Source organism: Theobroma umbraticum, unplaced genomic scaffold (genome assembly GCF_002168275.2).
Source record: "Theobroma umbraticum cultivar Fairchild unplaced genomic scaffold, ASM216827v3 scaffold_30.0, whole genome shotgun sequence".
Taxonomy (NCBI): domain Eukaryota; kingdom Viridiplantae; phylum Streptophyta; class Magnoliopsida; order Malvales; family Malvaceae; genus Theobroma; species Theobroma umbraticum.
The window spans coordinates 4,769,060-4,793,082 of NW_018397254.1; the positions used below are offsets into that span (position 1 = coordinate 4,769,060).

Genomic DNA, 24,023 nt, shown 5'->3' on the forward strand with positions numbered 1-24,023 from the left:
ATAACAAAATGAGGGCTGTTTTTAGCATGCTTATGATACCAAAATAAGGTGAAAAAAATGAAAGCTCATATTGAACAATATCAAGGAAAGAACTGTGACCTATATTACTATATATTCTATATGTAGACAATTAGCAACCAAAAATAAATACCTCGATTCCTTTTGCAATAGTGACTGAGATTAGGTGAAGAAAACATGACCTAGAAACTATATTTCTGTCATTCTTTTAACCAAAAATAGTACTTGAAGCCCTCGCACACAAGCCTCAAACTTCATACCTTCTAAGCAAATAGGACTAGGCCACGCACCCCTTGTCTATAAGATTGCAAACAGCTTAAACAGATTGCAGCTCCAACAGTTATAACGAAGAAGCTCCAAAAACAGTCAGAAGTTTATTCCCTCTGAAATCAATTAAGAATTTAATGGATCTGCCTCGGAACCCATCTCTTGCATTGCCGTCCAATCTTGTGATCCTGTAGTAAAATAAGTAAATTTCTTGTTTATACAGGTATACTATAGCACGTATAAGTACCAAGAAATATAATTAAGTAAGATTTATTATAAAAGAAAAATTGTTGCTTTTTAGACTCTGAATTTCAAAGGTGTAGCATATAGAAGAATCACGAGGCAAATTTAGAACTTACTCGACTTGTGCATTTCTGCAATCACCATAAGACGCCTCTGCAACACAGATGCCAGGAAAAGGAAAATCGAGCACATGCCAAACATGACGGTCATGGGAAGTGCTTTTACCTTTCAAAGAACAGTTTATCCAAAACAGAAGAAACTGTTAACAACAGGTAACTTAATAGCATTGTGCCCATAGCTCAGAGTATATTTGCTTACTACAAACAGATTACAAGTAGGTTTGCTGAAAAGAACGGGGCTGAGGGAGTGCTTCACTTTTGACAAGTAGTTAAATCATGAGAAAAGATCTATTCAACCATGGTGTTCTTTTAGTTACTACAGTAATATTGTCAATAGACTCAATACGAAATGAGAATACCCGGAAAAGAATATGCAGATAAAGAGACCATAAAAAAAATAGTAGACTTACATTGTATAATGCAATGCACACAAAGATGTTGAGAGGAACGCGAAAGAAGTTCATGATAGTGCTTCTAGCCTCCTCTGGAATGTATTGAGACCTCATCTTCATAATAGACGGCCAGAATATCCCAACGCAAGCTTCGAATGTGCAGAAACCAAAGAGTTGGATACACCCAGAGAATGAGATGCTTCCACCTTTCACGCCAGACGGTGCTATCATGAACTGTTGAGACTTGCAGTTAATTTACAATAACTGGCGGGTTTCCATGAAGCATTTTGAGAGGAGGGGGAGAAAATATGGAGGAGGAAGAGACGAGAAAGGAAATATAAACAAGAAACAAAAAATACACGACGTACACTTGTGATAACAGGAAGCAAGAGAGATACTGAAGAGACCATAAATACAATCTGCATGTAGCTCTCGACTCTTGGGTTTTGCTGAGCCAGCAGCCGAGAGGCAATGGAGCTTCCCAGCATCGAAGATAACATGAACGTCGCAAAAATAAAACCGTGTGGAATATCCTCGTCATTTGGGCTCAAAGCAGGGGTCCAGAGGAACACAAAGGTGTACATTGAACCTTCAAATAGGGATTGTATGGCGCCCAGCAAAGTAATTTTCTCATCTGATGGCACATGGATCTTGGATTAATAGACTTCCCATCATAATATAGAGAAAGGAAAGATAAGGAAAAAAGGGAAACAAACACCGGGCTAAAACCTGGATAAAATACTTCTTTTTAGTTTTGTGTTCTGTTTACCCAAATTATCAGATGCACAAATTCTTAATTGAAAGCCGGTAGCCTAGACGTTAAAGGTAAGCCAAGAATAAAATGTTCAACAACTTGATCATTTGATTTCCCCTAATGCAGAAAAATATCTAGCTATAGGTCCCAAAAATAGAATTTGGATTTACCAGCAGTAATGGCAGCAGCAGCACCCCTGAATTGAGTAAGCAAGTCCTTGCTTTCCGAAGGGTCTCCATAATTTTCAGTCCATGACGTTAAGATGATAATCATGCCAATGGCAAGGAAGCAAGATGCAGCATCAAATGGAGCAACAGGGCCTAATTGCAAATTATCAACCAGTACATTGCCAAACAACCCAGATAAAATCGCCATCAAGCCATTTCCAAGAAATATTGCCTTTGAGAATGTTATAGAAAGCCACTGTTGATCAAAACCTCGCTGCCAAAACCAAAATTGGTAACAAGATTTAGAACGAAGGCATTTAGGAAAACTAAATCGAAAGTAAAATATTCATTCCATATGCCATAGTAAGTAAACATCCCGAGTTTTTTGATGAAGCAAGCCAACAATTTTGAGGAATATACAACTTATGATTCTCATGTAGAGAAACAATTATATTGCAATTTTATATATTAATCAAGAGCTAATGTAGTAACTGTAGGGGACAGGGCTCCAGGTTTTGAGATATGCAAAATGGAAAGCAGTCCAACTTCAAACTTTGCAAGGGATCCACTTATTAATCAGTAAACTCCCAGACTGTTAGCTTTTGAAAAGTGAAATTTTGTTTAAGTTCACATAGAAAATCAGAGACACACGAAACAATAGTAAGAATTACAAGCTTAAAAAATCTTAGGTTTACAGCGAAGCAATTAAGCACCTTATTGTGTTCTGCAACAAGCCAAGACTCAAAGGCTGAAAAAAGAAGAGAAGTTGCAATGCCTCCCAACACTCGTCCCAGCATTAGGACCTTGTACTGAGGAGAATGTTTGGTAATGCAGCTCAGTATGTAAGTTATGCAGTAAGTAACACATGCCCTCTTTCGACCCCTACATTCAGCATGCAATAACTTAGGAATCAACAAGAAAATTACGATTTACGAGGAGACTTAAACAACACAAAGATCTTACTTTTTGTCAGCTAGAGATCCAACAATTGTCCCAAAGAACATGGAAGATCCGAAACCAGCTATAAAGAGGTGGCCAATCTCACCCTTCCCGAATCCGTACTGACTGTAGAGGTAGTAAACATATGGCCCCTGCAACCAATCCCCTGCTGTTTTTCCCATGATCAACATAATCAGTTTTAGCATAAGCTGACAATTACCAGACAGATAAACAAAGTAAACAAATAGATAATTTTCAAATCAAAGGGACACCCATTATTAATGACATTTAAAGCCAATGCAAAAACTTAATATTACCAAACTTGGCTACAATAAGCAGCAAGAGATGCAAAAGCTACATCATCGGGTTTGATTTGAAATTACAAACAAACAAAACAAAAAACCAGAAACGAAGCACCAGTGATTAATGGCAGACTCTAATGTGTTGAAAGAAACTATTAAAGAGTAATGGCAAAGTTAAATCAACCTCTCAGCATCGATCTGGTTAACCAAAACCGAAAAAGACAAGAAAATTCCAGATCAATCCCAGGAAAGGAAATAAACTTTATTGTAAACAGATGACAAATACGTAAAAGTTTACGTTAAATTGCTAAAAATGCCATACCCATCATGAGAGAGTAAACGACAAGGTAGTTGTTTTTGAAAGAATTGAAAGCAGAGGAGGTGTTGATGCGATCTTTGTTGGTTTTGCTTAGCTCCAATGCCGCAACCAGGGATGCCAGGGCCCCGAATACCAGCAGGTAAAATGCTTCCATTGTATCTGCTTTCTTTTTTTCTTTTCCCGCAAAGAAGGATCTAAACAGAAACAGAGGAGAAACAGAGAGCGAAGATTGAGACAAGGATGAGTGGAACTAACGTATAACTGTGTAAGCTACAAGAAAACAGGGTGGCGTTAAAAGGGAGTTGGCAGCAACCAAGGAATTGACAATTTCTTTGTGGAGTTTGGTAGGTCGTAGGTGTATGTCCGTGCGCATTCGTAAATCTTAAGGCAGAGGCCGGATCCCCTTGTTTCGTGATTTTCCCGGGTAATATGCAAAAGCTCTTCTTTTTCTAAACTTATATTACTTTTTTCATTTTTCAAATATTGGACCCAAATCCGACCAGAAATGAAATACTTCTAGCCTTGATTAATCTATTCCATAACCATTAGACTCCCAAGTCCCAAAGAAGAAGCAGGTTAAGTGAGAAATGGGGGCAAGATACCAATATGATGATGATATGGTAACCCCTAAAGATACTTTGAATTACAAAAATGAAATGTAAGCATAATCTCAATCTCAATTGCTATAAATGAAATGAGAGCATAATTCAAAGTATAGTTTTCGAAGGTAACCGTCTTTTCCATCAATATCAGCTTAGCTTGCCATTCAAAGTTTTACGAAATTTCCATTTATATACAAGTTGAAGTGTGTTGGAATTGAAGGCAAGTAGGTAAACCTTCATACTTATATATCTAAATATGAATGCAGAGTTTCTTTTTCGACATTAGATATAAACATAATCGCAAACCATTATCTAATTGTCACATGATTTAAGTTGAACTTTCTTATTAAAAGATTCAAATTGAATTTAGATTATATGATTATTCAATTTGGATCTTTTAGAAATACAATTCAAAATTAAACTTTGTATATAATTCAATTTGAACTACTCTTTAAGTATAGTATATTATAAATATATCTTATTAGACAGTTTTATTAATAATAGAATGACACACAGTCTTATATAAAAAACATAAAAATAAAAAAATTTTTGAACAATTATGTTCATTTAGAAAGTTATATTTGTTTAAACAGTTTGTTGAATTATCTTATTATCCCTTTTATTTATTTTAAAAAATTCATTCCATAAAAAAAAAAACAAACTTACACACAAAAAAGTTGAATTTAAATTTGACTTCCTGAATTAAAGAAAAAAAAAAAGAAACACTAGTAACATGCACAATTTATTTTCCTCTTTCCCAAGATTATAGCGAATAAAAAGGAAAAGATGTTATCTTCTACATCTGATAACAGAGAAGCCGATCAAGCCACTGAGAGAACCTAGACCATCTTAAACTTCTTTACATCTTCCAGAGCAGCGTTTCTAAACAACGCCAAATCGACCCCACCACAAACCATGCGGTATCCGCGTTTCCTCATCTCATTGGGCGGATCATGCGGCAGAGAAAACCCGGCCAAATAGGCCGCACCGCCGCCTAACACGGCCGCCTCAGCCACCTTCATCATCTTCTTCACTTTCTCATTCCCCGGGTCCCGCAGGTACCCCATGCTGGCACTCAAATCCGTCGGCCCAACCATCACACAGTCGACCCCATCAACGGCTGCAATCTCTTCAGCTCTGTTCACAGCTTCTCCCGATTCTACCTGGCACATAAGCAGTAGTTCACGCTCGCACTTCTCCAAGTAATCATCGTCAAGGCCGTACTTGGAAGCTCTAACAATTGGGTGTGCAGCGCCGCGTATACCAGTAGGAGGGTAGCGGCAATATGACACGGCATTTTTGGCGGATTCCGGTTCGTCGATCATGGGGAACATGAGGCCATCTGGGCCCAAGTCGAGGGCTTTCTTGGCCCATGATGGGGAATTTTCTGGCAAGCGGAGGATGGTGGAGTGTGGGTGGCGGATAGAGCCTGAAGACAAGGAGCGCCTGGAGATGCTACCGTGGCCATGTTCCATATCGACGACAACGAAGTCATAGCCTGCGAGGCCTGAGATTTCAGCCAGAGTAGGGAGAAGTGAGGAGAGAGGCCGTAAAGGGTGTCACCATCGTTGAGACGAGCCTTGAGGGTTTTGGTGGCCGGTGGTAATGAGGCCATGGCTGGGGCTTGGAAAGAGAAGGAAGTTTGGCTGGAGGAGGAATGAAAGATTACTGGGATAGTCTGATATCGTGATATCTGTTTTGTTCCACACTTGTTTTTAGTGATGGTAGAGTTTGCATGGCATCCAATTGCGATGGTCAGTGTCAACTGTGGGCCAGACCAATCCAAGGAATCTCACAAATCAACGTTGTCCAATGTGCTTTTACAAAAGAGGCAAGCCTATTCAAAAGGCCGTGAAAGGGGCGTGAGAACAAGAAAAACGGAGGAGAAATGCCAAACCTCGAATCCATAAGGCATTGTTGTAAAAATTTTAAAATTTTGTGATAGATATTGATTTAAATATTCATTACGTTTATATGAACTTAACAAGTAAGCCAAATTTAATTCTAAAAGTTAAATTGACTTACATTCTTATATCCATTCTATTCTGTTTCCAAAATCTGCGCAGTAAACATCCCAATTGGACTCTGGTCTTATTCCTCTGATCGAGCTCAAAGCCTCGAAAAATTGAAATCAAGGTTTATGTTCGACTTAAAAATAGGCGGGGAATCGAGCTTGAACATACTCCGACATTATTATTTATTATTATGTGCAATGAACTAAAACAAGGTCGAAGATTCATGCGAAATTGAACTCAAAGTCTCAATCTCTATTTCATTGTCGAATAGGAAACGATGCTGCTCAACTACATGCACAAAAACTTGCAACCAAATAGACTCCAAAAGGAAAAGTAAAGTAGAACTCCAACATCTATTTTATTCGCTCCAATACTTCTCATCACCATCTTTATCCTCTTCCCCATCATCATCAGAACCCACCGTCACACTATTCTTAAACCTTTTAACATCCTCCAAAGCCGCATTTCTGAACAACGCAAAATCAACGGCGCCAGAAACCATATGATACCCGCGCCTCCCGAGCTCCACCGGGGGATCATGCGGCATTGCAAAACCAGCCAAGAAGGCTCCACCGTCCCTCGGGTCCGACTTAAGCACTCCTTTCTCCGCCGTCCTCAACGTCTCCCTAGCATTCTTGTGACCGGGTCCCACAAGTAACCCAAGCTAGCGCTTAGATCCAACGGGCCCATTTGAACACAGTCGACCCCATCAACAGCGGCGATCTCTTCTACCTTTTTCACCGCATCTACCGTTTCCACCTGGCACATTATTAACAGATCCTCCATGTAATTACTCAAATACCCTTCGTTGATTCCGTAGTTGAAGCTCTCACTACCGTGTGAGCGGAGCCACGGATTCCGTCAGGAGGGAAACGGCAATACGACACCGCCTTTTTAGCGTCTTTGGGGAGTCAATCATGGGGAACATGATCCCTTGTGGACCGAGGTCAAGGGCTTTTTTAGCCCAAGCAGCGGAGGATTCAGGGAGGCGGATGATGGCTGGCGTATTGATCGGGGAGAGAGTGCGGAGAATTTGGAGGGATTCGTGGATTTCTCCAGGGCCGTGTTCCATGTCGATGACTACAAAGTCGTAGCCAGAGAGCGCGGCGATCTCGGCCAGAGTGGGAGAGAAGGAGAGGAGGAAGATACCGTAGAGGGTTTCGCCGTGCGGAGGCGGGATTGAGAGAGGATGTGGAGGAGAAGGTGAAGGATTAGGGGAGCATTTGAGAGGGAAGAGGGTGGGGAATTTGGTAGGTTTAAGGGTTTGAGTAAGGAAATGAAAGGCTTGGAAGAAGGAAAGGAGGGGATTTGGAGGAAATGAATGAAAGAGGATTTCTAAGGGAAAGTTTGGGGCTGGTGGCAGCGGCGGTGGTGAAGGTGAGAGTGGCCATGGCTTGTGGTGCGGGGGGATGGTGGGGAATTTGGGGTTATTAACCAAGAATGTTGGGGATCTGGAGGGATAGGCTTTAGTTAAAAAAGATTGGTGAGAGACGTGAGAAAGAGTGCTTCGAGGGCCTTCACCCTTTTAACTGTATGACTCGGATTTCGTAGACCCAAACCAGAAGATTCCTCTCCAGTCACCGTCCTTATTCTTAACGCTGTTAATTACCTGCGACCTTTGGCAAAGATTTGACACATAATTACCCCAAGCCACAGTAATTCCCAACTATATCCTTAGCTGGTCCTAGAAGTGCTTGAAATTATTATTATTATTATTATGAATTGAGAAGAAATTGTAATAGTGAATCGTTGTTGTCCATTTTTCAATTAAAACGACCTCAACCGTTTACTTAGGGATAAAAAACTTCTTTTTAAGCTGAATAGTTGTTCTAGGATGTGAAATATACAGCTTAAATATTACTACGTCCTTATGGCATTCAATTCAATGCAACCTATACCAAATTTGTCAAGGTGTCCATGAGCTCAAAACATTGTTGCTGTTAGAAGAACAAAAAATGAAAAGTCCTCACGTTTTGCATCCTAAATTTTAACTTGTTTGTAAATATCAACTAAATGATGTGATAACATGAATCAAAGATCACTGAACAAATTAAGCCACAAAATACTTGGTAACTAATCCAGATCCTGTTATAGAATGATGTAAGAGAACCACATCTTGAATGAAAGATACAGAAATAAAATCAAGCTCCCAAGATTATATCTTCAGAGCAGTTCTTGCCATCGCTAGAGCACCGTCATAAGTTTTATTTCCACCAATAAACCCGCTCATGTGGACAAAGACACAACCAGGAATTCCTGCCTCCCTTGAGAGTTCATCATCCCTCAGACCTCGCCACTGAGCTGGGAGGGGCTTCCGGCTCTCAAATCTATCAGGCGATACGCCAACTGCCTGAACTCGCCACTGGTTGCCCCTCTCATCCTGCACATTACATAGTCAAAAGGATAATGAGAATCTATCTCAAACTAAGGAAAACAGCATCGATGACTACAACTTTGATGATCAGGAAACAAAAGGGAAGAACATAAGCTACAGCAGAATACATTGCCCTCTGTCTGACACTAGCATCTACTCTAGGCCTACAAGTTCTGGAACATACCTCATAAAGAACATATTTAATAGGAGGCTCAACCTTCATCTCCTCCTCAAGCTCAAATAAGTGAAGCTTCCACTGTAGGATGCAAAATGAAATCAGACTTAGTGCAAATAAATGATGTATATTAAGTCAAGAATAAGCAAATTTGCCACAGTAACTTGGAAGAAATAGATTCATCTCACATCCTCATGATATTGCATAAGCTATTCCAGAAAAATTCAAACCAACTCAAGGAAGGTACTACCCATAGCATACACTTGTGCAGGAATCGTGGAAGCATAAAATTACAAAAGAAAAGAAACAAAATTAAGGACATTTACTTACAGGGCAAAACCTTCTCAAAACCATGATTTCACCACTAGGTTCTATATCATATCTCCCTGCAATGCACTCCATCACAATTGACCTTGCTGGTAACCATGATTTTGCATGAAAACGGACACTCTGAAAATTGAAGAAGGTCCTATTAAAGTTATGAAGAATCTAATACATATATTTATCCATTTTGAAGAGAAACAAATAATTATATCCAGGACTTTTGGAGTGAGGAACATATTGATAAATATATTTTAGGCATGTTTTAAATTTTGAAAGAGACTTACATCTAAGAACTCACTGCCAGATAGTGCCATTGCTCGTTGGAAAGCCTCATTCTCCTTCTCAGGTGATTGATCAGGATCTGTCCAGTCTAAATTTAATCTTCCAACCCTAGAGGATAAATGCGTATTGTTCACATATCTTGGTGGCTTGTCTGTATCAAACTGGTTGATTCCATTGTCAATTGCATCAATTGCCTGGTAAAAGCAAAAAATATTATCCCAAATGAACATCTAAATCCATAATCACTTAGCTGAAGCCCAGGAAAATAAAACCAAGGAAAGTGCAGGAAGCTTATGGTGTGAGAAGCCTACGGCGTTAATCCGATAACCACATAGTCATACTAGCCTGAACAAAATAAAGCTAGAGATTTTCATTGCTAATAAAACAAAGAAAAGCACAGAATTTATAGTCTGTAAAAACTCTTTCGAACCAGTTTCAAAAGGGATAGCAATATTCGTTTAACCATAAGATCCTAATCTACCTCCAGAGAAAGGAGCCAGAACTCATGGAATTCAAACCCTTTAAAACTTAACAATCGAAGATGTAAGTACCTCCATGAAGCTTTTATAAATGGCCAGAAATAATCTATGCACATCTGGGTGGTCTTCACCAAGCTGGAGCTCTTTAGCTATTATCTCCTTGCCAAAATGCTAAGAGGGAAAATTAAACTGATAATTAAGAAGCCACATAAACTACCAAAAAACATCATTTCTCAGATTATACTCTATGAAATGAGAACCACAATACCCATAAGCCAACAAGAAGAGAACCACGAGAAGCCACATAAACTACCAAAAAACATCATTTCTCAGATTATACTCTATGAAATGAGAACCACAATACCCATAAGCCAACAAGAAGAGAACCAAGAGAAGGAATTTTTAATGGCACAATGGAACAAATGAATACCTTGTAAACAAGTCCGGCACTGCTGAGCTTTGTATTAAATCCATGTCCGAAAACCTCCTCAAATCCTTTCTGGTGATGATCATACCGATCATGACTAGGATCATACACGCCTCCCACATCAAGCACAGCATCAAGCCCCTCCAATTCCTGCAAACTCAGATCAATCTTATAAAGAACCTTCAAAGAGTAAGCATAAAAAGCCAAACGCGAACGAAAATAAACTATCAAACTCTACATTGCCATGAAAATTTAAATCTTCCCAAATTGATTCTACATATTAAGTTTTGGAATTTATATGCTACAAAAAATTGCAAACAAATAAACGAAAAAACTCACTTTGTAAAAAAGCAAACGAAGCACGTTTTCTATACCCCAAAAAAAAACCATTACATCATTTCCATTCCTTCTTACTTTGGTACAAATTTTCCGCAATCAAACAGAAAAAGAATTAGAAAAAAAAGAAAAAAACTCACCTTGGGGTCTCGGGTACGGACAATCTCGGAGTTGGAAAACTTGTCAGTGAGACGAATCATGAAGCAGCCAAGGGCCTCGTCGCAGTGAAAGCTACCGTTATGGGTACCAACGCGCCTAGGTGGGGCGTGGTTTGGGGAGCCAGTGGAGTAAGCCGGGGAGGAAACCCTAATGAGGTTGGAGGTAGCCATGAGAGGGCGCGAGAGGGTTTTGTGCAAGTTGAAAAGCTTCTGGTTAAACCCTCCTCTTAGTTTTGCCCACATGTGTTCAACTCCCAAATTTTCATCCCCAAAACCCTCCAGTTATACACTATACAAAAACGGCAGGGTATTGCGTTTTCTAACTTTTCGATTACTGTATGGCTATGAGGGACTTCCCCTTTTTTTCTAAAACCTTGAGTAACACATGCGTAAATGTTAAAAGTCTAAGATAAATAAGAGAACTTGTCTCAAGGTGGATGTTCCAGGAAATCTAATTTTACTGTAAAGTTAATTAATAAAATTTTAAAAAATAATAAAAACTTATATAATAAGTTAATAGGTAAATAATATATATAATTTTTAAATTTATTTATTTTAAAATAATAACGTAAAAATTTTTAAATTTATTTGGTTTATTTTAAAAGTTATTTAACTTTAAATTTTATTTTATTTTTTACTTTAAATTATAAGAATATTGTTTAATATTAAAATTATATTTAATCAATTAATTTAATAAAAATTATTATTATCACTTAGTATGTTAACTCTTATACATTTGCGTTAAGATTTTAAATTTACTTATTCTACCTTTATAAGATTTTAATCAATTTTTATAACTTTACATCAAGCCTTTTTAATAACAACTTTTAACTATAATCATCTTTATTTTTTGATTTTTATTTAAAAATAAAAGTTTATATATGATTACTTACTTTTAACTAGATAATATAAATATAAATATTATTTTTTATTAAAATTAATTTTTTTACTTAATTAATTTATTATGTTAATTTTTATACATTTATGTTAAGATTTAAAATTTAATTATCCTACTTTTATAAATTTTTACGTCAATTATTATAGTTTTAAGTCCGAGCTTATTTATTTTATAATTTCTTCTTTTTAATGTGAAAGGTATTTTAAAATTAATTTTTTAATAGTATAAATAAAGAGATTTATGGGATCTTTAATTATTTTTAGGAGTTCTATACGTTTAAATAGCCGAAAATAGGTTTACTTGTGAGACAAAGTTATATCTACAAATAATTCTAATTAATTTTACATAAGCTGTTTGAGGCTTTAAATACCCAAATTCAATTTTATCAAACAAGTTCGAAAATCAATTTTCATAATCGTCAATCTTAAAAGTAACATATATATTATATAGAAAAAATTTATAATTAATCAAGCAGAGTTGATTTAATTGATTAATTTGTTAAATTTGAGTGTAAGTGATTTCTTGTTAATGATACATATGTTATAAATTTTAAATATGATAAATAAAAATTTATATATTTGTATCATAATTTAAAAGTTAGAACGATCTATAGATTTTATAATTTAATTTTTTTTAAAAATAAGCTTATGATTAAATATGAAACAATGATTTGATCAACGAATCATGAAACAAGACATTATATCATCAAGGCTTTAATTTGTAGGAATAGGGTACAAAATTTTATTGAATATCACTTTACTCAAAGATAAAGAGGTAAGAGAAAAATAAAATTCCAAGCCATCCGGGGGCTTGAGCCCCGAGGATGAGGGGTCTAATCCATTTCATTATAACTGGTGAAGAGGGAAGGATAACTTTTGCATAGAATACAAGACAGTAGAGCAATCTCTGCCTCAATGCCCTCAGCAATCACCTCTACTCTGCTTCTCTCTTCAAACCTCAGATCCCTCTCCAAACCAAGCTTTGGCATTGCACCTTCAACATGCCCAAAAAGCTTCCACAGTCTCACTTCTCCGCTGCTAAAGCCTCTCATCTTGAAATGCAGCAGTAACTCCGAGGAGAAAGAAACAAGCAACGACTTGAAGGACGCCCTTTCTGGTATTGTTGGCAAGCAGGTTGAGGAGCTCTTGAACAGAGAAGAGAATAAGGGCTTGCTTGATGGATTGGAGAAGGCCTCTCAGCGAGTAGAGATGGCTAAGAGACAGCTTGTGGAGATTGAAAAGCAAGAACTTGAAGCTCAATTTTTGGGAAATTACATTAACCAACTAGAAGCCAGGGCGTCTGAGGTCAGCTTCTTCTCCAATTCTGCCTTTTTAAAACCTTTCGTTTAGTTTAGGGAAAATGGTTTTATTGAAATTTGCATATATTGTGAAATTTGGGCGGTTTCAGTTTGTGAGAATTTTTCAAGATTGTAATGTTATTGCAATTTATATTTTCTGTACTGGAAAACAAATAGGACTTAAAATCAGAACCGAAAGTATGTGTTGTTCTCTTATGACTGTAACTTTGGCAATGTGGGTTTGTTTAGATTATCCATGAAAGGAAATATGCTTCTTGGATGATTGATGGGCCTGGTTCAAGTAAAATGGAAATTGGCTCGAATCTTAACTTGTTAATTAAAATTGTTGCATTTGCCTATAGATAACCAATGGGGTCCTGCTGTTAGCAGATGGCTGCTAGGCATCTTTTGCTCTTTTTTTAGTAGTAGTTGCAAAAGTCTGCTGGAACATACAGAAATGAAAAATAGATGGATAGAACGAAATGATATACTTCTCAGCCCTTTATTTGGGGATGATTGCTATACAAAGGTTTATGTTTTCCAAAATTTAATTTTTCTTCTTCATGATGAATGGGACAATTATGTATAGAAAATTGTAATTGATCTTATTAAATAATCATATTATTCTGTGACTACAATTAATATGATTAACAATTAACTAATTGAGATATTGTCTATGACTATTGATGTGTAAATTCTGTGAAAATTCAAGATTGCAGAGTGTCAGAAAGAGATCTCACAAGCACGAGCCATGGTTGAAGAAGCAGAACGCTCTCTTTCACTTCATGCAGATAATGTAGAAGATAGAGATGCTTTCAAGAGCAAAGATGGTGAAGGAATTGATAATGATAAAGAGAGATTGGAGTCTGTAAAAGCAGCTTTGGTATCTGCAGTTGTTGGCACCCTTGCTGGGCTGCCCATCTCCTTAACCCAAGTTTCAAGCAGGACTCAGCTGCTGCTCCCTTTATCAGCCACTTTTATCAGCTGTGCATTGTTTGGGGTATTCTTTCGATATGCAGTTAGGAGAGACTTGGACAATTTCCAGCTGAAGACCGGGACATCTGCAGCATTTGGTTTTGTGAAAGGTATAATTACAATCAAGTGCCAATCAATAGAACTCTTTATGTTTTTCCAAGTAGTCAGTAGAATATATGGGACGTTAAGAAGCTTAGCAAATTAAATGGGAGATTTTAACCATTTGCTAAAAAGGACACACATTGTTCTAAACTGATATGCAAAATAATGATGACAAATGCAGGTCTTGGTACATTGGCTGGAGGGTCACCTCTGGAGCTGGACCCTGGAAGCTTCTTGTCGCATGCTTTTGATGGTGCAGTGTATGTATCTCAGAATCTTATCATCTTTTTATTTGCTGCTGTTGGCTTGGATTTTTGCTTTAAAATGAGGATTTTAAGTCCATTTCCCATGAAAAGATCAGCTCCAAATACAAATACAAGATGATCAGAAGCCTCAAAGTGTATTTAGACTCTGTATATATGGTGCATTTTGACTGCATTTTGCGACACACTTGGATCACATTTTTTTTTCCCATGGAAACACGATAGCTGGTAAAAACAAGATGTTCCATGTAAACAAGAGTTGTCAGCAAAGAGTTGAAATCTTGTCTTGTATATCCATGGTTTGATGCAGTCTTAGTGGTTCATCATCACTGGACAAAGTGCAACCAATATACTCTTTTAAAGATCATTATCTTAATTTAATGTACTTGTAGTAAACTGCTTAACATAGTGGGTGCTAAAGCGTATGGCAAACCTGATCAACAGTTACGTAAACTGGTTTAAAATTCAGCCACTCTTGAGACAGATCAATTCAAAATCATTCAATTTAAATTGATTTGGTAGTGCCTTCAAAATTTATGCACGAAGGGCAATTTGTCATATGGAAGCTTGTTCATTGCATCTTCAACATGCCCGAAAATCTTCCACAGCCGCTGATGCAAGCATGTGGAGCAACCGTTCGACAGAGGAGAGGATGAGATGGGCTTTAGATATGGATTTGGAAAGGCTCACGCAGAGCTTGTAGAGATTGAAAAGTAACGACTTTTGACTTGAGACGAGATACCAGCCAGAGGCAAAAACTTATAGCATGTTTGGTTAGCCATTCCCCTTTATTCTCAAGAAATTTTGATTTTTTTACTTGATTGAAAAATAATCTAAGAAATAGTCATTTCATAAGAATGACTATTTTTCAAAATTCTCCAAAATTAAAGAATAGTTAATATCATCTTTCCCGTGGTATTAGCTATTTCATAGTTTGAGGAATAAATTCAAAAAATCATAAAAATCAAAATACCTTTCACAAGTTTAAAAAATTACAACTCTATTTATATAAAATATTATTTTTTTCTCTCCTCTTCCTCTCTCTTGATTTCAATTTTTAATAAAATATTAATATTTTAACATATTAATATTAAATTATAAATAAAATATTAATATTTAAATTATTAATTATTAATATAATAACTTATAAATTATTCCTATTTAAAAAATAAATTTAAAATAAATAAGCATAATTATATTTAAATTATATATAAAATATTAATAAATAAATAAGCAATTATTAATATTTAAAAATAAAATAAAAAGAAATAAAAAATTAATCATAATAATATTTAAATTAAATAAAATATCAATATTTTAAAATATTAATGATTAAATTATTAATATTTTAAATAAATAATCAATTATTAATATTTAAAAATAAAATAAAGTAATTTATCATAATAATATTTAAATTAAATAAAATATTAATATTTTAATATATTAATGACTAAATTATAAATAAATATTAATATTTAAATGGTCAATTATTAATATTTTAAATAAACCACTATCAATTATTAATATTTAAAAAATAAAATAATTAATCATAATAATATTTAAATTAAAAATATTAATATTTTAAATAAACCACTATCAATTATTAATATTTAAAAAATAAAATAATTAACCATAATAATATTTAAATTAAAAATATTAATATTTTAAAATATTAATTATTAAATTATACATAAAATATTAATATTTAAATTATCAATTATTAATATTTAAAAATAAAATAAAACAAAATAATTGATCATAATGATGTTTAAATTAAATAAAATATTAATATTTTAAAATATTAATGATTAAATTATAAATGTAATATTTATATTTAAATAATTAATTATTAATATTTTAATTAAATTCTAAATTATTAATATTTAAAAAATCTAATAAAAATAAATAATCATATAAATAATAAAAGGTGTTTTTATCTTTTTATTTTTTATTTTTTTATTTTAAAATTATTGTTACCAACCAAACACTGTAATAAGTTATAATAACTATTTCTGTCCTATTCCATTCGTCATACCAAACAAAGTAATAACTATTTTATTCTATTCTCACCTCATTCTATTTTCACATAATAATTATTCAATTCCATTCCTACCTATTCTACCAACCAAACGTAATTTTAAGAGTAAAAGTTTTTCGATTAAAATAAGTCAGATCTTAAATTTGTTATACTATGCACAAATCTCAAGCAAACTTTATTTTTATCATATCAACAAATTTTTTTGGTAAATTGAGATTAGTTTTCCTTCTTTAAAAAATAAAATACAAAACACTCCTTTCCATATTTATAATCTTATTTTTTATTGTTGAAAATTTTTATCCGTTGAGAAGTCTTAGTTATTGAGTGGATTTGCCTTTTAAAATAAATTTTAATCAAATAAAAAAGTTAACCAAAATTTAAATTGATTTCTAATTTGAATTTGAGTTAAATACCTAAGAAAAACTATAGTTTTGTGTGTTGTGGTGTCCTTGATCTGGTATATCATGAACTCTACCAATTCTAATCCTAGTAGTAACATGATTTAAATGAATGTAAAAGAAGTCAGCCTCGTGTTATTATGGTTCTGTTAATCCCAAGGCAGAAGCGTGGCAGCCATAAGGGTTGTGTGGTTTTCCTTTTAGATATTATTACTATGGATGTAGCAAAGCGTGAAAAGAGTTGCAAAGCTAATGCACCATCACCATCGCCATCGCCATCAGGTTATTCTGCTTCTGATAATCTGGATGAGAGTCTCTTGCTAGAAATTTTGTGTCGACTTCCTTGCCAAAGCGCTCATCGGTTTAAGTGCGTCTCCAAGCGTTGGTTCTCTATAATTTCCGATTCATATTTCATTCAACGGTTTGTTTTGGCTCATCCACAGCCCCCACCTTTCACACTCTTGTTCAAGTATGAAAGCAATGATCAGCAAAAGATGAAGATTCTGATAACGTCCAAAGAAGCGGTATTCCAATCCCACGGATTCACTTTGAGCTTCCTTCCGTGTTTCAAAGCCAGCGAAAAGGACCCTGTTAACATCCTAGCTGCCTGCGATGGCTTACTATTGTGCAGTTCTGCCGCAACTAAGGCTTGTCCCACTGTTTACTACATTTGTAATCCTTTGACCAAGCAATGGTTTGCTCTTCCTCCTGTTTATCATTGCAATCAAGAGGCCTATTCCGGGTTAATTTGTGAAAAAGGAGGCGGAGCAAAAGGAGGAAACGGCGCTTTTTCAATTAATGATCAATATAAGTACCGAGTAGTATGCATTGTTAGACACTCTACGACTGATTTGGCTGTGAAAATCTTTTCCTCTGAGACTGGCAGATGGAAGGAAATAATTCGCAGATACCGGGATTACTATCCTATGGTTTTCTTACACCATCACGCCATTGCGTATGAGGGAGTGCTTCACTGGTGGAGTCCATTGAACCGTAGCTTTGTCACATGTGATCCGTGCAACAAAGATGGAAATCTGAGATTCTCTTTCGCTTTAAACTATGAGGCCATGGGCATCGCGTTTGAAGAATGTCCAGGAGTTTGCAAGGGGCGTTTGCGCTTATGCCAGCAATTGCTGAGTCTGACAGAGGGATTTTCAACAATAAGAGTTTGGAACCTCGAAGAAGACCACGATGGAGGCAAATGGTGCTTGAAGCACCAATTTTCTTTGTATGAACTTCAGTCAGAAGATACTCAACTTGTCGAATACGCAAGGTGCTGTTTAATGCCTCGTTTCCGATTGCTAAGCGTTGACCTGTACGATGAGAACATTATATATATGTCTTGTCTTGGCTCTATTGTTTCATGCAACATGGAAGGGAAGACCCTGGAAATTGTCTCTGAATATCCAGCTGCAGATGGAAATTCCTATCAGAGTCGTGCCTACCCATTTCAGCTCCCATGGTGGCCAACTCCAGTTCCATCATATATAAACTAGGTCTCGCTTCATCCATTGTTGGATAGCGACCTAATTGTGTCTAATTACTATTTTATTATCTTAATATTAGGCCTTTACTTTTGGAACTGGGATACCTGCTTATTAATTATGTACAAGTTCTCGTGCGTTCTTCTTTTTGGCCATTAGTTCTCATGCTTATATAAACTGCCTGTGTTCTGTTTTCTATCAAAATTCTAAACATTGCTTCAGTGGAACACTCTTCCACACCCACAAAAGTTTCAAAACAATGACTGCAAGTCAAAATCGAACTAAACAGCCCTTTTACATACATAAAATTCTCTTAACTATATTTTCGTGAACATCATGAGTACAGATCCACTAACTCAAACAGCAATGTTTACAGAGGCTTAGGCATCCAACTCAAAATTAGTAATTCAGAACATCGAAATTTCATGTTCTCCGTCACATCTTGATCCTAAAATTATCTAGAATGCATTCAACTTATGCTGATGAACAAGAGCTATACCCATTGTGCTCGTCAATACCAATACTTGTTTTACTTGAAGTAGCTAACGTTTTCTCTAAGTCCAACTGCGACAATGGTCTTGGTACCTGTAACCAAAAATAAAAAACACAAGGGAGTTAAGGCAGATGCATAAGTACATTGCCATTGTATTAAGTCATATGTGTCACACACACACACACTCCAAGAAACTGAAAGGCAAGCTTCTAAAGTAGAGATCTTAGGTACATTTACCAAGCAACTTACTCCAAAAGAAACCCCTTCATTCAGTAATAAACACTGTCATTATCTATAAAGACTAAAGAGTGAAACAAGTGATATATATGTACTCACTTGACGCTTCTTCCCAGCCTTCTCATCATTTAAGAAATCCCTGAGAGGAATATATGCTGCTTGTTTGCAGAGCTCAAGCAAATCTGAACCAGTGTAACCTTCACACAGCCTAGCTATGTGGTCAAAATCAATATTGTCATCCACTCTCTCATTCTTCAATATCACCTTCAATATCTTTTCTCTATCATTACAGTCAGGTCTTCCAATTTCAAAAACCTGAGAAAAACGCCGAAGTATTGCCGCATCAAGCTCTGCAGGACGATTGGTTGCACCCAGTACCATAACTCGAGCATTCTCTGAATGCAAGTTTAAAAGAAAAATCAACTTCACAGTTAATAGAAAGGTTGACATGTTCAAAATTGACATGATGTACTATATATTATAAGCTATAGTGCTACATGCCAAACTGCTTTTAGCACAATAAACTCAAGAAACATCACTACCTAACAGTATTTAGAGTTTCAAAACAAATATCCAAACTTCACCATTCACCAAACAACCCACTCTATTTGAGCAGTACAAACTTTTTCAACACCTAAGAGATGTCTTTAAGAAATTGACTTTAAATGCGCAATGAACTCTACACATCAGGGGATGTGGCAAAGGGGGGAAAACATTTTGAATTTAAAACCGTTCCAATAATATGTATGGTACTAATAGTACTCTGTGTATTTAGTGTTTCCGATAAAATGATTAAATTCTGACATCTGAGACTGAAAATTTGTTTGAAGCTAAATACAAGCTAGCAAATGGCATTTAATTTGTTGTACACTCACAGATTAACTAGTATATTAGTTTACAATTGGAAGAAATAACTAAGAACACTCACGATCAGTGGTGAAACCATCCCACAAGGCCATGAACTCAGTTTTCATGGCAGACATTGCCTCATGGTCCTTGGCTCGTCGCTGCCCCAGAAAACTTTCCACTTCATCAATAAATATAATAGCCGGCTGTAGCTTGTAAGCCAAACTAAAGACAGCAGTCACTGCAATAATACACCAACAAAATATTAAAAATCTTATTAACCTTAAAATGTATAAGAAGGAAATTGTTTTTGAAAGAAATCCCATTCTGTTTACCTAGTTTTTGGGCGTCACCGAACCATTTACTCATTAAATTAGAAACTCTAACATTGATAAAGACAGCCCCAGATTCTTTAGCAATGGCTTTGGCAAGCATGGTTTTCCCTGTCCCTGGTGGTCCGTACAAAAGCACCCCTTTTTGGGGACCCAAAAGTTTGCCATAAGCAAAAAGCTCTGGCCTTTTAAGAGGAAGAATAGCCAGCTCGTACAATGCTTCTTTGATTCTATCAAACCCACCAACCGACTCGAATTCAACTTTTATGTCGTCTGGATTCACCACATCACCCGCTATCACATCCTGTATTTAGAAAAACACAAAAAACAAAAAATCACTTTGACAATACAAATGGGTTTTGAATCCCAAAAGAATTACTAGAAAAAAAAAGTTTGTTTTTTGGAGTGCCTCGTAGGGGTTGGTGTGGAAGAAGGCGCGACCGAGGCGTTTGGAGATGGCTTTTTTGTTTTCAATGGATTTCTTGGAGGATTCACGATTTAGGTCTAGGTGTTTGAGGCCGGCGAATAGGACCAGGCAACTGAGAGCGGCACTGGCTGCATATAAGAGTAAATCTTGTAAGAAGGTTGTTTCGGTACGACGGCCGCGGCCCATGGTTGTGTCCCCTTTCTAGGCCACCGCCGGAAATGTTAGAACTTGGAAAGGAAGGTGAGCGGAGGAGGGAAGGCGCTTCGCCGTTATGTCCGTTGGTAGGCCACAAGGAGTGTGATGTAATGAATATTAACCGTTAGGACTTAGGCGCGCTAAAATAGGGTACAGTGACGAGCTCCCTCATTGAGCCGAGGCCCCCAGGTATCTGGGCCTCCAGGAGTTGGTAAAGAAAACTGCTATGTTAAGGTCGGCTCGGTTTAGAATTTGATAATACTTCATTGTTTTTCAAAAAGAAAACTCCCCTTTCTTTTCTTCTTATTGGGAAGAATACCCTTCTTCTTCACTCTTCTCCACATAAGAGAAATGATGACAACATTGCAAGGATCTGTAGGTGGAAAAGAGAAATCATACAGCTTGCTGGGTCAAAAGGTTAGATGTGGGTTTGGAACTGAAAAATGAACTCCTAAAGTCAAAAATCCTCAGGCCCTTAAGTAGCCATCATCTGTCCAAACTACATTAGGTTATTCATTCATTTGCTTTTGACAAGTCGACAGGGATGGAATTAACCAACAGATATTAGTATTCATAATTAAACAGCTTACTGGAAAGACCTGCTGTTTCCCTCATATGTTTTGCAGATAAGAGAAAACAATATACTTCAAACACTAGTTGCCTGAATTTAAAGACCATCAGTAGATTACATAAAGAGTTGTTAAAATGAAATATTAAAGCAGTAATGTGCTTCTTTTAGTTTCCACAACTAAAGATACCATGGAAGCTCTCCTTCCTCCTTTGTGTCTGCACCAATCCTTGCCGCTTTTCTATAGTCATGTTTTGCACAAGTATACAACAAGATAACATCAACAGCAAAAACACTGGCATTCTCCATTTGGATCCAAATATTACAAAGCAGGCTGAGTTATGACAGTTGTTATTCTAGCGTTCACTTTTTCCATCATCGTCCCAATCTCCATTCGACTGCTCATGATGTTCTGATGGCCTCCTAGGAATTCCCCACTGCCGGATCTCATTTCTTGATTGATCTTCAGCATCAGGCAAATTCCTATATTCTCTTTTCGTCACCTTGATTTTATGAGCAAAACTTCTATCAGATATAAAAGCATATAGTCAAACAAGACAAAAAATCCTCAAGGGTTTCAAGACCCTGATACCTCAGGTTTCTTCTGTCCTTTGAAATGTGTATCATCCTCTCTACTCCTTGATGAAAGATGTTTAGCAGCCTCACTAAATATTTGAAATCCTTGAAGATCACCATTTTTTATACTTGCTTCCAGCTGAAAACGACAAGCAATCGAAGTCACAATGCTAAACATTTATGCACAGCTTCCAGTTTGTACTCAGAAGTGGCATCTTAAACCAGAACCAATCAACCATAAACTAAAGCAATAGTAAGGTTCAGAGGCTCCATAGTATTTAAGGGGAGAACAAATCATTGATACACAAAGTACCATTATGGCATAAGACTTTAATTCAGAGTTATAGGATGCCATGACATATTTACCAACATAACTATATAGTGATCTTGATAAATTCTGTACCTGGACATGGATAATGCAAAATATAATGCTAGAAATAGGAAGCCAGCTATCCTCTGGAGAAAGAGACAAATTTGATCTGTTAAATCAAAGGAAAAGTGCATAATTAAATTCACACACGCTGTCAAGTTACATTTTAAACAAAAGAATCCAAGTGTAAGAAAATCTGACTGTGTAGTCCATCAAATTGAGAAAAGTACAAAATAATCAACAACATTTTCATTCACACTTTCCTAATTGCCCAGAAATAAAGCATTAGGCGCATAACCAGTTGATATAAAAGAACAAAGGAACGGTGCAAGAAAGAGATCACATTATAATCAACAGATGGTTGTGCTCATAAATTTAAGAAACATCGTTTTTAAAGAAACCAGAACTTGACAGCAACAAAGCCAAGTATTGCAATAAACATATTATGAGCAATGCACAGATTAAAGAAAGCAAAAATAATTACCTCATTGAAGTATTGCAAAAGCTTATTACTTATGATGAAAAAACAGAAAGAAGTTGATAGCCATATTCAAGTTTAAAACTTGAAACCTCATAGAAAGAGGCATTGACAAGTTAACCAATTAGTTTTCTAGTTCATTATCCCTTGTGGATAGGCAGAAGACTGAGAAAACATAATCACCATAAGATCCGAAGTGTGAATAAAACTATAACTTGTTAACAACATGATAAAACAGTAATCATTACCCAATTAAGTTCCCAAGAAACGCAGTCCCTCCTGAGAAAAGGGAACCAGAAACAATCCTACCCTCTCACACTTTAGCGTAGAGGGCCGCTCCCAACTTACACCCTGCAGTCACACATGCCAGCTGAATACTCTTACCATCACACCCCAAAATTGTTCCTAGGAGCATATATTAAGAAGGTCCTAAGTTTATTTAGCTGAATTTTGAGGACAATAAAAATAAGAATTAAGTTAGCACTGTCTCCATGAGACCCACGTTTTTGACATCCTTGCAGCTCTCCAACTAAAGCAAGCTTGTTTCAACCCGATCACAGTCAGCATAAGCGTTCCAAAGACAAAATATTGGGCATTCATTCCAAAGCGATAATTTAATTGCTTGCACTAGGAAGCAACCGTAAAAGTGATACCTGAGGTAAGGAGCCAAGTATACAATAGAGTACACAGCGTAGCGCCGCTTCCCCGTATCAAGCCAAGCAAAAACCCAGCTCTATCAAAGACCAAAAAAAGTAAAAGGAAAAAAAATTAAAATAATTAGAAATTAACACGAAAGACACCCCCACCCTCACACCAAAAAGAAAAAAAAAATTCATTTTCTAACCAGCCAATTGAAGTAAGGAATGAAGCTGATAATCCCCATAGCCGCAAACCTCGTATCACCTGCATCAATAACCGAACCACTACCATCTTCCTCCCCAGCATCGGCAACCGGAAGAAGCAGTGAACTCAACATACACGCGCCGATTGCGGCAGCGAGGGGCGCGTCAGTTGAAAACTCCGCCCTGCATATTTCTTTCTTAATCTTCTTCTGTAACAATCCACAATCAGCAACCACTTAAACATAAAAAGGACCAAAAAGTAAAAGGAAAATTCTAACCTTTTTGTGGATTTTGGTAAGGTGATCAAAGGGTTTAAGTTTGGATATTGAAGACGGTGTAAGAGAAGGCTTGAAACAAAATGAAGAACAGGAAAAGGGTTGAGTCAGACAGCGGCTGATCATGGTTGGTTGGTTGCCACTAACATGAGCCGTGGACGAAGTACGGGCGCCCCTCCCTCACTTCATTTTTGCTTGCGGGAGCTAAAACATTGAAGCTCTCGAGCGTCTTATCAT

General features: G+C 36.3%; 7 protein-coding genes across 7 annotated transcripts; 2 read left to right on the forward strand and 5 right to left on the reverse strand.

Moving 5' to 3' along the window:
- Positions 1 to 44: 44 nt before the first annotated feature.
- LOC110414493 (uncharacterized) lies at positions 45 to 3,950 on the reverse strand. The gene is made up of 8 exons (XM_021425714.1): positions 3,524 to 3,950; positions 2,924 to 3,068; positions 2,674 to 2,842; positions 1,964 to 2,234; positions 1,408 to 1,673; positions 1,058 to 1,273; positions 645 to 753; positions 45 to 473 (listed from the first exon to the last, which is right to left on the reverse strand). The coding sequence occupies exons 1-8, from the start codon at positions 3,672 to 3,674 to the stop codon at positions 412 to 414; spliced, it is 1,389 nt and encodes a 462-aa protein (XP_021281389.1). The 5' UTR covers positions 3,675 to 3,950; the 3' UTR covers positions 45 to 411.
- An 840-nt stretch (positions 3,951 to 4,790) lies between these two features.
- LOC110412708 (uncharacterized) lies at positions 4,791 to 6,230 on the reverse strand. Its single transcript, XM_021423323.2, is given in 5 exon segments — positions 4,791 to 5,527; positions 5,530 to 5,567; positions 5,569 to 5,665; positions 5,668 to 5,959; positions 6,148 to 6,230. Coding segments are annotated over 4 exon segments (771 nt in total). The 5' UTR covers positions 5,738 to 5,959; positions 6,148 to 6,230; the 3' UTR covers positions 4,791 to 4,961.
- Positions 6,231 to 8,159: 1,929 nt separating this feature from the next.
- Positions 8,160 to 10,954, reverse strand: LOC110417766 (Metal-dependent protein hydrolase). Its single transcript, XM_021430285.2, has 7 exons — positions 10,675 to 10,954; positions 10,202 to 10,348; positions 9,844 to 9,942; positions 9,295 to 9,486; positions 9,017 to 9,136; positions 8,696 to 8,767; positions 8,160 to 8,517 (listed from the first exon to the last, which is right to left on the reverse strand). Exons 1-7 carry the CDS (start codon positions 10,933 to 10,935, stop codon positions 8,293 to 8,295), a joined length of 1,116 nt encoding a protein of 371 aa, XP_021285960.1. The 5' UTR covers positions 10,936 to 10,954; the 3' UTR covers positions 8,160 to 8,292.
- Positions 10,955 to 12,405: 1,451 nt separating this feature from the next.
- LOC110420582 (homer protein) lies at positions 12,406 to 15,209 on the forward strand. Its single transcript, XM_021433954.2, has 3 exons — positions 12,406 to 12,894; positions 13,600 to 13,972; positions 14,146 to 15,209. The coding sequence occupies exons 1-3, from the start codon at positions 12,505 to 12,507 to the stop codon at positions 14,346 to 14,348; spliced, it is 966 nt and encodes a 321-aa protein (XP_021289629.1). The 5' UTR covers positions 12,406 to 12,504; the 3' UTR covers positions 14,349 to 15,209.
- A 1,578-nt stretch (positions 15,210 to 16,787) lies between these two features.
- LOC110423968 (putative F-box protein At3g23950) lies at positions 16,788 to 18,159 on the forward strand. The gene has a single exon (XM_021438415.1). It carries the CDS (start codon positions 16,804 to 16,806, stop codon positions 18,157 to 18,159), a length of 1,356 nt encoding a protein of 451 aa, XP_021294090.1. The 5' UTR covers positions 16,788 to 16,803.
- Positions 18,160 to 18,439: 280 nt separating this feature from the next.
- LOC110413210 (uncharacterized) lies at positions 18,440 to 21,012 on the reverse strand. The gene is made up of 5 exons (XM_021424007.2): positions 20,465 to 21,012; positions 20,059 to 20,359; positions 19,806 to 19,964; positions 18,977 to 19,272; positions 18,440 to 18,732 (listed from the first exon to the last, which is right to left on the reverse strand). Exons 1-5 carry the CDS (start codon positions 20,666 to 20,668, stop codon positions 18,622 to 18,624), a joined length of 1,071 nt encoding a protein of 356 aa, XP_021279682.1. The 5' UTR covers positions 20,669 to 21,012; the 3' UTR covers positions 18,440 to 18,621.
- Positions 21,013 to 21,227: 215 nt separating this feature from the next.
- Positions 21,228 to 24,016, reverse strand: LOC110413305 (zinc finger matrin-type protein). The gene is made up of 6 exons (XM_021424104.2): positions 23,790 to 24,016; positions 23,514 to 23,720; positions 23,323 to 23,402; positions 22,225 to 22,300; positions 21,838 to 21,960; positions 21,228 to 21,748 (listed from the first exon to the last, which is right to left on the reverse strand). The coding sequence occupies exons 1-6, from the start codon at positions 23,910 to 23,912 to the stop codon at positions 21,602 to 21,604; spliced, it is 756 nt and encodes a 251-aa protein (XP_021279779.1). The 5' UTR covers positions 23,913 to 24,016; the 3' UTR covers positions 21,228 to 21,601.
- Between the last annotated feature and the right edge of the window lie 7 nt (positions 24,017 to 24,023).

Coding starts and splice junctions, on each gene's coding strand:
- LOC110420582 (XM_021433954.2), top strand. CDS start 12,505: ATGCCCTCAGCAATCACCTCTACTCTGCTTCTCTCTTCAAACCTCAGA. Junction 12,895..13,599: donor TAGAAGCCAGGGCGTCTGAG/GTCAGCTTCTTC, acceptor TGAAAATTCAAG/ATTGCAGAGTGTCAGAAAGA. Junction 13,973..14,145: donor AGCATTTGGTTTTGTGAAAG/GTATAATTACAA, acceptor TGACAAATGCAG/GTCTTGGTACATTGGCTGGA.
- LOC110413210 (XM_021424007.2), bottom strand. CDS start 20,668: ATGGGCCGCGGCCGTCGTACCGAAACAACCTTCTTACAAGATTTACTC. Junction 20,360..20,464: donor TCCACACCAACCCCTACGAG/GCACTCCAAAAA, acceptor TTCTAAATACAG/GATGTGATAGCGGGTGATGT. Junction 19,965..20,058: donor CGGTGACGCCCAAAAACTAG/GTAAACAGAATG, acceptor GTATTATTGCAG/TGACTGCTGTCTTTAGTTTG.
- LOC110423968 (XM_021438415.1), top strand. CDS start 16,804: ATGGTTCTGTTAATCCCAAGGCAGAAGCGTGGCAGCCATAAGGGTTGT.
- LOC110414493 (XM_021425714.1), bottom strand. CDS start 3,674: ATGGAAGCATTTTACCTGCTGGTATTCGGGGCCCTGGCATCCCTGGTT. Junction 2,843..2,923: donor GGATCTCTAGCTGACAAAAA/GTAAGATCTTTG, acceptor TGCTGAATGTAG/GGGTCGAAAGAGGGCATGTG. Junction 1,274..1,407: donor TGCTTCCTGTTATCACAAGT/GTACGTCGTGTA, acceptor AAGTCTCAACAG/TTCATGATAGCACCGTCTGG.
- LOC110417766 (XM_021430285.2), bottom strand. CDS start 10,935: ATGTGGGCAAAACTAAGAGGAGGGTTTAACCAGAAGCTTTTCAACTTG. Junction 10,349..10,674: donor TCCGTACCCGAGACCCCAAG/GTGAGTTTTTTT, acceptor CTGAGTTTGCAG/GAATTGGAGGGGCTTGATGC. Junction 9,487..9,843: donor TTTATAAAAGCTTCATGGAG/GTACTTACATCT, acceptor TGCTTTTACCAG/GCAATTGATGCAATTGACAA.
- LOC110413305 (XM_021424104.2), bottom strand. CDS start 23,912: ATGATCAGCCGCTGTCTGACTCAACCCTTTTCCTGTTCTTCATTTTGT. Junction 21,961..22,224: donor TTTGCATTATCCATGTCCAG/GTACAGAATTTA, acceptor TGTCGTTTTCAG/CTGGAAGCAAGTATAAAAAA. Junction 21,749..21,837: donor AAGGACAGAAGAAACCTGAG/GTATCAGGGTCT, acceptor CATAAAATCAAG/GTGACGAAAAGAGAATATAG.